The 12,695-nt window shown below is 44.7% G+C and overlaps 1 protein-coding gene across 1 annotated transcript in view; it reads left to right on the top strand.

Moving 5' to 3' along the window:
- Positions 1 to 12,695, top strand: part of adam12a (ADAM metallopeptidase domain 12a) — a 165,654-nt gene that overhangs the window by 141,606 nt on the left and 11,353 nt on the right. Inside the window, exons 15-20 of the mRNA XM_083788333.1 lie at positions 1,076 to 1,184; positions 2,912 to 3,110; positions 5,891 to 5,968; positions 8,341 to 8,449; positions 10,513 to 10,648; positions 11,435 to 11,531. Of these exons, the coding sequence (XP_083644459.1) occupies positions 1,076 to 1,184; positions 2,912 to 3,110; positions 5,891 to 5,968; positions 8,341 to 8,449; positions 10,513 to 10,648; positions 11,435 to 11,531 (728 nt within the window). The remainder of the gene's footprint in view (positions 1 to 1,075; positions 1,185 to 2,911; positions 3,111 to 5,890; positions 5,969 to 8,340; positions 8,450 to 10,512; positions 10,649 to 11,434; positions 11,532 to 12,695) is intronic.

The raw sequence follows: 12,695 nt of genomic DNA, 5'->3' as shown, positions 1-12,695 counted from the left end.
CGGCATGATCCGCCTGGAGAATCTAGCCGCAATCTATGCGACATGAGACTGATTAATTAGAGCGACAGAGAGAGAGAGGAGTGTGTACGTGTGTGTGCGTCAATTTAACAAAGGTGCAGACGATCAGAAATCAGCAGAGAGTGATCGACGTTTGCGCTACTCTATGCCGAATTGAAGTGGACTCGGCCCCAGACTTGTTTTTTCTCCCTGGAAATAAAAACGTCTGGGTTTCCGAGGCTAGAGACAGGGTAACTGACTGTGTGCTTCAGTGGGCCATGGTAACTATCTCTGTGCTTTAGTGGGCCAGGGTGTGTGCTTCAGCAGTGGTTAATTAGCGCAAGAAAACACAAAAAGTAAAAACACAGAGAAAGAGGTTTCTGCCCGACAGCAACGAAGAGTGAGTTCGGAAATTCGCACTGAGCGCACTGTCGTGAGTCTATTCGGTGCACTCTATGCGTTGTCTTTAAAAATCTAATGCGCTGCGCCCCAGGTGTGCTGAGTTCCTCACTGACCGACCCTACTCAGAAGTCGGGGTTGTCCAGTGTGCGTGCTGCGTCACTGCAGTGTCTTGAGTGCTCCCCGGCGGCGAAATTGGTCCTTTGAGCTTTATTATTATTACACATGCATCAACGTGTGTAGACCAACAGCATGTAGGCTAATGTTATGTATTACCCAGAGTAATCTAGTAAGAGAGTAATGACACTCCCGTTGACTCTCATTGTAACAATGGAATGCGCAATGGAGTGCTCATTCTATCTCAATGGGATAGTTCCAGCCATAGGAGCAATGTTTGGAACTATCGCCCATAGGCACCCACTTTGCGGCGAGATCAAAGCGTGTCACCACTCTCTTACTACATTACTCTGGTATTACCTTTCAATGTTACAGGAAGTTGTGTTGTTGTAACTGGTCTATGACGTCAACGCCCAGTGCACTCAAAACACTGAGCACATTCGCGGGGCACATTTCTGAACGCACCCGGAATGTACAGTATCTTTCCGCCACTGCTGCGTAGAAGTCAGTGAATAATAATCATAATAATAATAATTAATATGCTGTGATTTGTGCCGTGTAGGAGCCAAGCCAGCCCCAGGAATATGCTTTGAAAGGGTCAACTCTGCCGGAGACCCCTATGGGAACTGTGGAAAAGACTCCAAGGGTTCCTTCGCCAAATGTGAAGCAAGGTAAGATTAATGGATTCCTTTTTTACTACGTGACCTTTTACCTGTGGAGGAGGAGACAAGTTAAACAAAAAAAATGAAATGTATTCCTCAATTATGGTGGGGGAGGAAAAAGGTCACGTTTTATTTATGAGAGATGTGTTGAATGAATTAATTTAAGTGCCATTCGAAAAAGAAAAAAGATCTGCTGTAGAAATACTGTAGTTGTCCTTGACCAGTGTTCGGGGAAGTACTAGATATTTTATTTTACTTAAAAGAAGCGATACCACCATATAGAAATACACAATAGTACTGGCATCCATGCTTAAATGTTACCAATGTCATGGTTATGTCAAACAAACAAAGCAGCTCTACATAGCAGATCTACAAGCTCACATGCAGCACGTCTCACTGTGAGCTTGTACAGCTATATTGGAATAGCCAAAGTATGTAATAGGGTAATAGGGTAAGTGGTAAATGCATGTTTTATAATAATAATCCTCCAAAGCTTTAAAGTAACTAGTAACGAAAGACGTTAAATAATTGTATTGGAGTAAAAAGTACAATATTTGCCTCTGAGATGTAGTGGAGCAGAAGTGTAAAGTATCCAAAAAATGGAAAGTAAAGTAAAAGTACCTCGTGCACAGCACTAGAGTAAAATGTATCCTTGCCTTTGGCAGGGAGATGATCGACCTCCTGTTAATTGGTGTAATTGCCGTAATGACACAGAGATGGAACCAGCGTGATGGATTGTCTCTCATGTTCAAAGGAAGGTTGTCTCCCTCTCGGCGGGCCAGGCCCAGGAACACTGACCCGCTCAGTACCGACGTCACCTGTCCGTTCACCCCCTGGGTCACGGAAGTAATTTCTCTAATGGAGAATATTGTAGAGTAACATTGGGTCATCCCTGAATCGTCTCATAGAAGAATTGTGATCCAAAAATAAACGATCTGTCAGGGAGGCGGCTCTGTATGGTTTACGATATTCACTCGCATATTTGATAATCTCTTTCTGGCAAACAGCTAATTTACTCGGTGGCGGTAACATTAGCGATTTCTCGCCGTCAGTTGATGCTTCGTATCCATATGAGTCAAACCGAAAAATGTGTTTATTTTTCTAACACAGTTCTTATATGACGCAATCACACAATGCAACACTGTTTGCTTCTAGTTGTTTTGTTTTTTGTTTTTAGTTTTTTTTTACCATTTTTGATAGATTGAATAATGACATGGTGGAAATCTCATTATGTCCAAAACTGTCACTTTTCAGGATTCAAATGAAAAAATAAGTAAAAAAAAGATCCATAAGATCGATTCATCGATTTGAAGCTTGCGGTTGCTGTTAAATTTGATGCTTTAGTGTGACGCTGTACTACTAGTATAATCAAGTAGGACGTTAATTTATGGAGAAAGAAAACAAACACACAGTTATAGTTAAAATATGGATAGATATAGTAGGTTTCTGCCCCGACAGGCAGCAATGACATACTGTATACCCCCTGGCGGACCCCCTTGAGGCCACAATGTGTTCTTCAGACTATGCCAGGAGCAGAACACAAAACAATCTGCCCCTAATGTGGATTTGGGGCAAAACAGTCAGGTGTTGTTCTCTTCTCTGAACACGTTGCTATTGTCGCTGTTGTCATTCTGTCCTGTTTGTGTCACAGTGAGGTATTATCCTCCTAAACAGTGTCAGTCATTCTATTAACACGTTAGCTATTGTTTTGGTTCCTTTTCTGTTTGTGTTTTCAGAGACGCCAAGTGTGGAAAAATCCAGTGTCAAGGCGGGGCCAACCGGCCCGTGATCGGCACCAACGCCGTCTCCATAGAGACAAACATCCCCTTGCAGGAAGGGGGGCGCATCCTGTGCCGAGGGACCCACGTCTACCTCGGCGACGACATGCCCGACCCCGGCCTGGTGCTGACCGGTACCAAGTGTGGAGACGGCCGGGTGAGTCCCCTAATATCAGCGTAATGGGCTTGGACCAGTGCTTCTCAAACATTGTCACGCCAACGGCGCCCAAATTGGTATGTATTGGGCCACGGAATACCCATTTGAAAAATATGTTCTGCCAAGGATGTGTTGTTAAATCTTTTCAAAATGATTCACACACAATACGTCCTAGACTTGACTGCCTCATGATGCCACACACAAAAGCCAGGCGTTGGAGGGGCTGGCGCCTCTCAAAAAGTTACACAGTATGACTTTTAAGAATGTCGGTGAAAGTGTGTGTGACAGCCAAACCCTGGGCAGTGACGGTGGAAAAATGATGGCGGTGTGGAGTGACATCAGACTGGGACTAAGATGTGTGTTCGTCAGGGCGTGCCTTAAGTGTATGAATCCAGGATGGGACAGGCTGCCTTGGCATGGCAGCACACAGACACTCTGTATGTGTACTGAATGTTCCACAGATGCCTGCTGGACATCATTAGTCAGGCTTATGGAGGAGTTGGACTGATCAGTCGTCGATACAGTCATCATCAACCTCATTAGTCTGGTTGGGTCTTCTGGAAGCCTCCGCCCTCCAGCACACTCCGGCCTCTGCCCTCAGCTGTCTCTTTTTTTACCACTTAAATAATAAACCCTGTTCTTAGGAAAAAATTACCTGAATTGCAATTGTACTTGCACCGATGTTTCCCTGCTACACTAAATTTCTTTCTCCGAGTCAAGAACCACACCTTTGAGAAAGGTTAAAGATGTTTATTGAATGAAAAAGTAATGGATGAGGGGAAGGGGCGTAGGTGACCCACAAGTATTTAGGGAGGAGGTCGTTTGCATGATTGCATCGTCGGCACGGCTTCGTGGACTGTACGGGGAAGCCCAGCAGAGTTTTGTTTTGATCGTTTTGTTCCACTTTAGCGATGTAAATGTGTTCTCGTGCCCTCTTTGAATAGAAATTGAGGAGGGGGGGGAGCAGGAAAAAGAGTAACTGTGGAGGTGAATGGGGTGGAGGTGTGATGCGAGAAGCCTGTAGGGAATAGGCTTGTGTGCAACGCAGCGCGACGGGTGAGGCATAGAGGCTTCTGGGTGGTTTGGCAGGTTTTAAGACAAAGTAGTGCCTGTGATTTGGGCGTAGGGCGGGGTAAAAGTGTAGTTCTCCTCCCCCTGAACATCTGCTGTCCCAACTCCGCATTTGTCGAATATATCTACAGGCTCACAACATTCACGTCGTTGTGTTGTTGGGGCTGTCACCATTGCAAATGATTGCAAATGATGATGATTTATTGTCACGCAATGATTGTGATTAACAATTTAATTGTGTTTTTTCTTTTTGGCGTTGAGCATTGGAACATATGGCTTCAAATTAAATTTCGGTTTGGTTTTTACTTTTTAGGCTTCATAACACAAATTGCACAGGGCCTTATTATGACAAATATTTTAAATATACAAAGAAATTACAGACAAATTGTGTGATTTTATACTTAAAAACTGTAAGCTAGATCTGCTATTTCTGCTGTTTGGGAAAATGTTTGAAAATGTATGAACATTTTTCAACATGGACATATTTTGTGATTAAGACGATGCAAAGATAATTGTGATTATCTAAAATTATCCTGATTAGGCGATTATGTAATAATTGTGGCCTATACGTGCTCTATGTGTGAGCGCAGATATGTTCCCCACAAAATATGGAATGCCTTAATTGGGATTCAAGTGGTTAAATTATTCTATTTCTTGCACACTCTCGCCGAAACCCTCGCTTCCCAGCGTGGAGTTATTTTGGTGGGTTGCCTTCAAGGAGTCTCTGATCCACACCAAACAACTTGTAAATGACTTGAAAAATACTTAACCCATTTTGGGGCGGGAACCCCTTTTGGTGTCATACGAGCTTGTAGGTCTATTTTTGAAAAATCGAAGAACGACTGACATAGAAACAGCTTTTTCAGAAAGCTGTCAGGATATAGAAGACATTTTTAGGTCAAAATGGGTTAAAACATGGTAATGTCCCATATTCCACGGCGAGGCGGTTTCCAGGCGAAGGGGACAGTCAGTGATTCATTAGCAGAAGGCTCATAGGCTCTCCCTTTTATTCCCCTTCAGATCAAAGGCTTTAAGATGTTCTGTCGCAAACCCTCTGTGAACTGCTGGATTTGGGACTATTAACTTCATCTTTACTAAGAGGAAAAACTCCCCAAAAAACAAGTGGAAATACTATTTTGTAGATAAGACATGGGTGTTTAATCCATTTAGGCCTGACGTCGAAATAAAATAAAAAAGGTCTTCTGAAAGAATATATATTCAAAGTTTTGTGCCGCATTTTCACGATTTTTCAAAAATAGCAGACCTACAAGCTCATAGCACGCCACTCGGTGGCGTGCTATGAGCTTTTAGATCTGCTATTTTTCAATAGCTAAATTATAACATAATGTTTAAAACACCAAAAGGGCTTCCCGCCAGAATGGGTTAAAGATTTAATTACTTCCAAAGAGACATACTTTTGGTTTATTTTAAATTTTGTTATGTTCTATGTACTATTTGGATAGTAATTGTCTTAATTATCTACTGTATTATTTGTGGGGAGAATATTATTAAAAAAATCTCAATTACAGATGCTCATGTGATGTGATTTCATGCTGTACATCCATATTGTTGTGGAATAAATTCTTAAAAACCATGATTATTTCTCTCACCATAATCGTGGAGCGTGCACCGATAACGTTTCACGTCTTTTCCTTCCATCCCTGGAGCGCACACCGATAACGTTTCACGTCTTCTCCTTCCCGTCGTAGATGTGCCTGAACCGACAGTGCCAGAATGTCAGCGTTTTCGGCGTGCACGACTGCTCGGCGAAATGCAGCAGTCGAGGGGTGAGTAGTACACATGCATATCGAATTGATCTGATAACCTCTGGATTTCCTGACTCGCGGAAGGCGGTGTCGTGCATCGCAAAACAAGCTCACAATGCGATGTGAGCTCGGTAGATGGGCTGTTTTCTGGCCACCCGCCACCCGCGCCCATAAGTATAACTCTAAGCTTCCGCTTAACAGTCCCCACCTGCTTTAGCTATTTGCTCACTGTGCCTTCTGTACTTTGGGGCTCACTGGGGTGGAGAGAGTGTTCACAACGCCCAGCATACGGCTGGTATAGGTAACCGCTGGGCCATCAATCATCCCAGCCACTGAAAGGTTCAATCAATTAGACATAATGGCTTCATTTATGTTCGGCTCTAAGTGCCATTCATCATACTTTGAATCCCAGGCGGTCGTCCTTGTCCCAAAACTCCCGGCAGAAAATGTGAAAGCGAGGCTGTATTTTTGGCCAAGAAGCCCCCGGCTGGCAGCGGCAGAGACACGCTTGTTTGACTTTGTGTGATTTGAAGTATTGGATTTTCATATTTCACTTATTTTTTGATGAAATGCCACTCATCTAGCGTCTTTGGACCACGGCTGATCAATTGTTCAAGGTGATTCATATTTGGCTGAGTGCCGGTGTCGCACATCTAAAACTAATTTTAACCAGCCATGCATGTGTCCTGCCAACAACGCATGTGTCCTACCAACAACACATGTGTCCTACCAACAACGCATGTGTCCTGCCAACAACGCATGTGTCCTGCCAACAACGCATGTGTCCTACCAACAACACATGTGTCCTGCCAACAACGCATGTGTCCTACCAATAACGCATGTGTCCTACCAACAACGCATGTGTCCTGCCAACAACGCATGTGTCCTGCCAACAACGCATGTGTCCTGCCAACAACGCATGTGTCCTACCAACAACGCATGTGTCCTACCAACAACGCATGTGTCCTACCAACAACGCATGTGTCCTACCAACAACGCATGTGTCCTACCAACAACGCATGTGTCCTACCAACAACGCATGTGTCCTACCAACAACGCATGTGTCCTACCAACAACGCATGTCACGGAGCCACGGTACACTCGCCCGCGGCTGTTATCGCCAGTGGAGTGTCATAATCTCCCCCCCCTTCCCCGGCAGGTGCCGCCCCTCCACTCAGCAGCGCTGTGTCTGACCAACACTGCCGAGAGAGAGAGCGTCCATTTGCAACGCTCTCAGAGTAATGGGGGGACCTTGAAATGAAATGGTTGGAGGACCACTGAGTTGTACATCCAGGAGCCATGGCTCATTCACAGACATAGAAGCATGCTGACCCAGACAACCCCCCCCCACCCCACCCGCCACATCGATCAGATCAAGATGTCGTACCTTTCAAAGAGCAGCCCACAGCTGTTCACTATTACCACACCAGAGAACCCCACTGGACCCCTCACCACTCTGCCCTTATATGGAGCAGGAAGGTGAGAGAGAGACAGAGAGAGAGAGAGAGAGCGAGAGAGAGAGAGAGACAGAGAGAGAGAGAGAGAGAGAGAGAGAGAGAGAGAGAGAGAGAGAGAGAGAGAGAGAGAGAGAGAGAGACAGAGAGAGAGACAGAGAGAGAGACAGAGAGGAGGGAGTGAGAGTGTTTGGAGAGAGAGAGCAAAGAGAGGGGGAGAGTAGACAGAGAGAGAGAGAAAGAGAGAGAGAGAGAGAGAGAGAGAGAGAGAGAGAGAGGTGTAGGGTGAAGGGAAAGCGTGTGCTCTGGTGACCCATGCAGGCGACGGTGGGGTGACATAGTGGAGGGTGACGTCTCAGTGGTAAATGGAGCATGTTCAGACATCTGTATCTGTTAGCGGCGGCGACGTCATTCACAGAGGTCTGGTGGACCGAGCCAATGCTCGTAAAGTCCACTCGCCCACGCTTTTGTCACCTGTTAACTATATACAGTATGCGCTGCTGTGCTGTGGTGCTGGCGGTGTGGGGACCGTTACACAGAGAGGCCGTTACGGGCATTTAGGACCCAACCGCTTATACACGCGTACGGCCCGCCCTGCACAATGAGTGGAGCATAGCCTAACACACACTTTTAAAAGTAGTAAGTTATATACAACAATATGAAAAATAAAAGGCCTATATTCTTACGTAAACGTACGTAAAAGTACAAAGGTACACTTTACAGAACCATGGTAAACTTACTAAAATGTTTCTGCATTTGTCCAACCTTTCGAAAATCACAGATCTACAAACTCACAACATGTCGCACTACGACACGTCGTGAGCTTGTAGATCTGCTATTTTCAAATAGCGAAAGAATAAAAATGGCACTTAAGTGATTAAGTGATTGTTTTGTATTAATACTCTTCTTTTCTTCTCCTCCTCGTCCTGAATAATGCAGGTGTGCAACAACAACAACAACTGTCACTGCGAGGCCCACTGGGCCCCTCCGTTCTGTGACAACGCAGGTTTCGGGGGTAGCGTGGACAGCGGCCCGGTGAGATTTGCAGGTAACTCTCCCATCTGTCCACAGTCTGTGTGCGTGGCTGCACTGCTTCTCAAACTGTTCATGTCAAAGACCCCAGAATTAATGTGTATTTGGCCGCGCAGACTCGCAGCTGAGGGGGCTCCTATAAGGCCCCGTTTACAGCTGAGGGGGCCAGGGGCTCCTATAAGGCCCCGTTTACAGCTGAGGGGGCCAGGGGCTCCTATAAGGCCCCGTTTACAGCTGAGGGGGCCAGGGGCTCCTATAAGGCCCCGTTTACAGCTGAGGGGGCCAGGGGCTCCTATAAGGCCCCATTTACACTGGCAGCCAAATCCAGCCTGAATCAGATCTGAGCCACATCCAGACTGGAATCTGATTTGTTTAAATGAGTCATGTGACATGTTGGACTCATTTAAACCAATCGGATTTCAATCTCGATGTGGCACAGATCTGATTCAGGCTAGATTTGTCTGCCAGTGTAAATGAGAAGATTTGTATTGAAGAAATTCAAAATGTTTCCACAATTATTATGGCTTGTCAATGCTTTTCAAAATGGCTCAAAGATTGCAGATCTAGAATGTTTGCATCGTGACACGTTGTGTGAGCTTGAATCAAATTAAAGTTAAAGTGATTCAACTGTTTCTCGTTTTGCTGAGGGTCCCCTGGAACCCCATCAAGGTCTCCAGAACCCCCACTTTGAGAACCACTCGTCTTAGGGACACATTGCATTTGTTTATTATTCATTCAACTATTTATTCATATACAGAGCAGAAACATGTGTTATGTTAATCTAGTGATGCATTGAGAAAACAACAACAACTGAAACATTGCTGAAAGATTTTCTGGGGATTTCTGGCAAAAGTACCAGAGAAAACAACAGAAGATGGTTGTTTGTTAGAGTATTAAATAAAAGACGAAAGCAGAGACAGTAGTGGCACTGCTTCGGGGCGGGGTGTACAAACCATCTGTTTGTATATGAAGGCTACACATGATGTATTTATTTGTTTATTTATTTATGTATTCATTCCTTCAAAGAGCACTTCAAAGAACAATTTGTCTATCTACCTTTTTTTTTTATATAACTTTGTTTATTGGTTTTTTTCACAGAAACATTATTGAAATAGAGTTTGAAAAAGAATAATTAACATTAACAGCTTCTCTTAAATAAACCCCACAAGTATGACATAAAAGAGTAAACACATTGAATTTTCACCCCAAAGAAAAAGGACAACAGAAAACAAGACAAACAAACCTTAAATACAAGATCAGTAAAAGTTGAAAAATAAAAGGCAGACAAAAACAGACAAAACAACAGTACACAACATCCTATTAAAAAAAAAAAAAAAAAAAAAACATAGGTACATGATACATCCATAATCCAATCCAATACAATCCATACAATCCAATCACAGTATAAGCTACTTTTAAGACAAAAGTCCAGCAGACCTCACTCATCCCCAAGCAGAGACGGATTCAAATTCTGAATGAATTGAAAGAATGGACCCCATATCCTCCCAAACCTATCGGAAGAACCATTCAAGGAGTGTCTAATCTTCTCCAGTTTTACACAGTACAAGGTGTCCCTAACCCAATGAGTGTGAGAAGGGGAAGTGGGCGATTTCCAGTTGGTCAGAATTAGTCTCCTCGCTAACAAAGTGACAAAGGCGTCTATCTACCTTTTAAACAGCCTGACCACAATAGACCAGCGTTTTCCTCTTTCCTTATTATACGTCTTCTTCTTCTGCTAACAATGTTGTTTAGGAAAAATGCTTGGTTTGATGTTCACCTGCAACTTGGTTTTCTTTGTACTCCCGGCCCATTGCGTCACTGTCAAAATCAAAACGGAGGATTTTACTACTGTATGTAAATTGCAGTCCCCGAGATAGCAAATTATATCAAATGAGGGGGGGTGGGGGGGTGGGTGCATATGAACATCGGTGTCCTTGAAATTAAAAAGGTTGGGAATCATCACATTAAATGTAAATTCCTACATTGTAAATAACGTGGTGTTTGTTTGCGTGTGTACGCCTGCCTGCCTGCGTGTGTGTGTGCGTGTGTGTGTGTGTGTGTGTGTGTGTGCACGTGCAGACCATGGCGGTGTGACGGTGGGCATCCTGGTGGCCCTCCTCAGCTTCCTGGCTGCTGGGCTGTTCTTCTGCATCAAGAGGAAGAGCCTGCTGGGCGTGCTCCTCTCCAACAAGAACAACACTATGGAGAAGCTCAGGTGATGTTTAACCACCAACACCTGTTGTTCTCTGAGCTCTTTTAACGCTTAGGGCTCCATTTTCGTTCGATCTTTCTAAATACACTGTTTGGGGATTTAGCCGTGGGGAAGGGGTGTTCCCCCACTAAAGTTGATATTTTTGGTCTAAATCCCTAAAACACCTCCGCTACCCGTAATATTATGCATAGGTGTGGTGGTTTTGGGCGTTACAATAATTAAACCAATCACGGGTCCACGTGCCATTGCCTTTAAGAGATCCCCCACTGTCGAAGTGTCCTTGAGCAAGACACTGAACCCCTAATAGCTCCCAATGTGCTAGTTGGTGCCTTGCATGCAGGTTTCTGCTGCCATCGGTATATGGATGTGTGTGTGTGAATGGGTGAATGTAATGCACAATCTCTGTAAAGCGCCTTGGATAAAGGCGCTATATAAATGCACCATTTACCTTTTACCTTAGGGTCTATAGCCCATGGAAGAGTGATGTGCTGCTGCCTTGACTTGTGATGCACCCTGCTGGAAACATTCTACCATGAAAGCAAGCACGTGATCGCAAAAAGAAAAACAGACACCTTACAGCATTTTCTGAAATGCCTTTGTCATGTTGGGGGGGGGGGGAGGGTTGTGTTGAGAACGACAGGCTTAGTAGGTAGAGATCAAAAGGTCACCCGTTGGGCCCATGCAGTAACACGTGTTGAAGTGTCCCTAAACAAGAAACGTATCCCCTAACAGCCACAACAAACCCCCACATTGTGTACTCATGAGATGTCTTTATACTGCCTCCCCCAGGTCAGTGAGTGGAGGCCCAAGCCGACCCTCCAGTCCTCCTAACCCACAACAGTCAGTGTGCAGAAGCCCACCACTGCCTCACGGAGCCATTTTCAAGGTTAACTCTTGCACACACACACACACACACACACACACACACACACACACACACACACACACACACACACACACACACACACACACACACACACACACACACACACACAAACTATATATAAAATGACAGTGGTGGAAAAGGTACACAATGATTTAAGTAAAACTATCTTACCTTGACCGAAAGGTCGCAAGTTCGATTCCCCGGACGGGCAGGAAAAGTCTGGGTCAGGAACTGATTGGTCATTACTCACCCAACACCGCTGAAGTGCCCTTGAGCAAGGCACCGAACCCCCAACTGCTCCAGTGGAACTGCTTAGTGTCCAACAGTATATATAAGACTGTGGTTGTACTGGTCAGCTCCCAGGTTTTAATGTGTGTGTCTGGCTGTGTTGTGCTATGTGCTCAGCTACTACCCTGGGTAAATAAAGGAGAAAAGAATAACAATGAAAAAATCAATACTGCAATGTAGAAATGTACGTTTAGAAAATATGTAATAAAAGAATAACGAGTACTTTTACTTTTGGTACATTGTACATTTGTTTGCCAACACTTTTGCACTTACAGTTGGTTAGTACATTTTACATACCAGACTTGTACTTACTTAACGTAACGGAGTGTTTCTACATTGCAGTATTGATACTTTCACTTACGGTACTGTATGTAAAACATACAGTATACGAGTACTGTCTCCCACCACTCCCACTGATGTATTTAAAGCTCATCCTGCCTGTACAGTATAATAGCATGCATACAGCTCTCTCTCTCTGTCTCTTTCTCTCTCTCTCTCTGTCTCTTTCTCTCTGAAAAATGCTAAATCATTCTCTCCCAGAGAGTGGCATGTTGTTTTCACATAAACGGCAGCTCATTCAAATCCAATTAACGCCGCCGCGCCCCGCGTGGCCAACGCATGCTGCGGAGGCCGTGATAATGGCAGCCGGCGGTGAGGCAGGCAACAACAACGTGGCACGCATGACACGTCCATACATTTCTAGTCATTAGAGAGAGAGAGAGAGAGAGAGCAGCCTGTTTAAGGTGGCAGGAATTGATTTATCCGACGCGTGTCTCACACGCGGGGAATGTTGATGCATCGCATGCGGCTGTCTGTCCATTCTCGTTACGGAGTCCAACCCCAGCTCGCGGATAATTGCAAAACGCGGCGGGCAAC

The sequence above is a fragment of the Protomyctophum parallelum genome (assembly GCF_964188405.1).
Source record: "Protomyctophum parallelum genome assembly, chromosome: 17".
Classification (NCBI taxonomy): domain Eukaryota; kingdom Metazoa; phylum Chordata; class Actinopteri; order Myctophiformes; family Myctophidae; genus Protomyctophum; species Protomyctophum parallelum.
The sequence above is the reverse complement of the archived record's forward strand: the minus strand, read 5'-3'. Positions and strand labels throughout refer to the sequence as shown.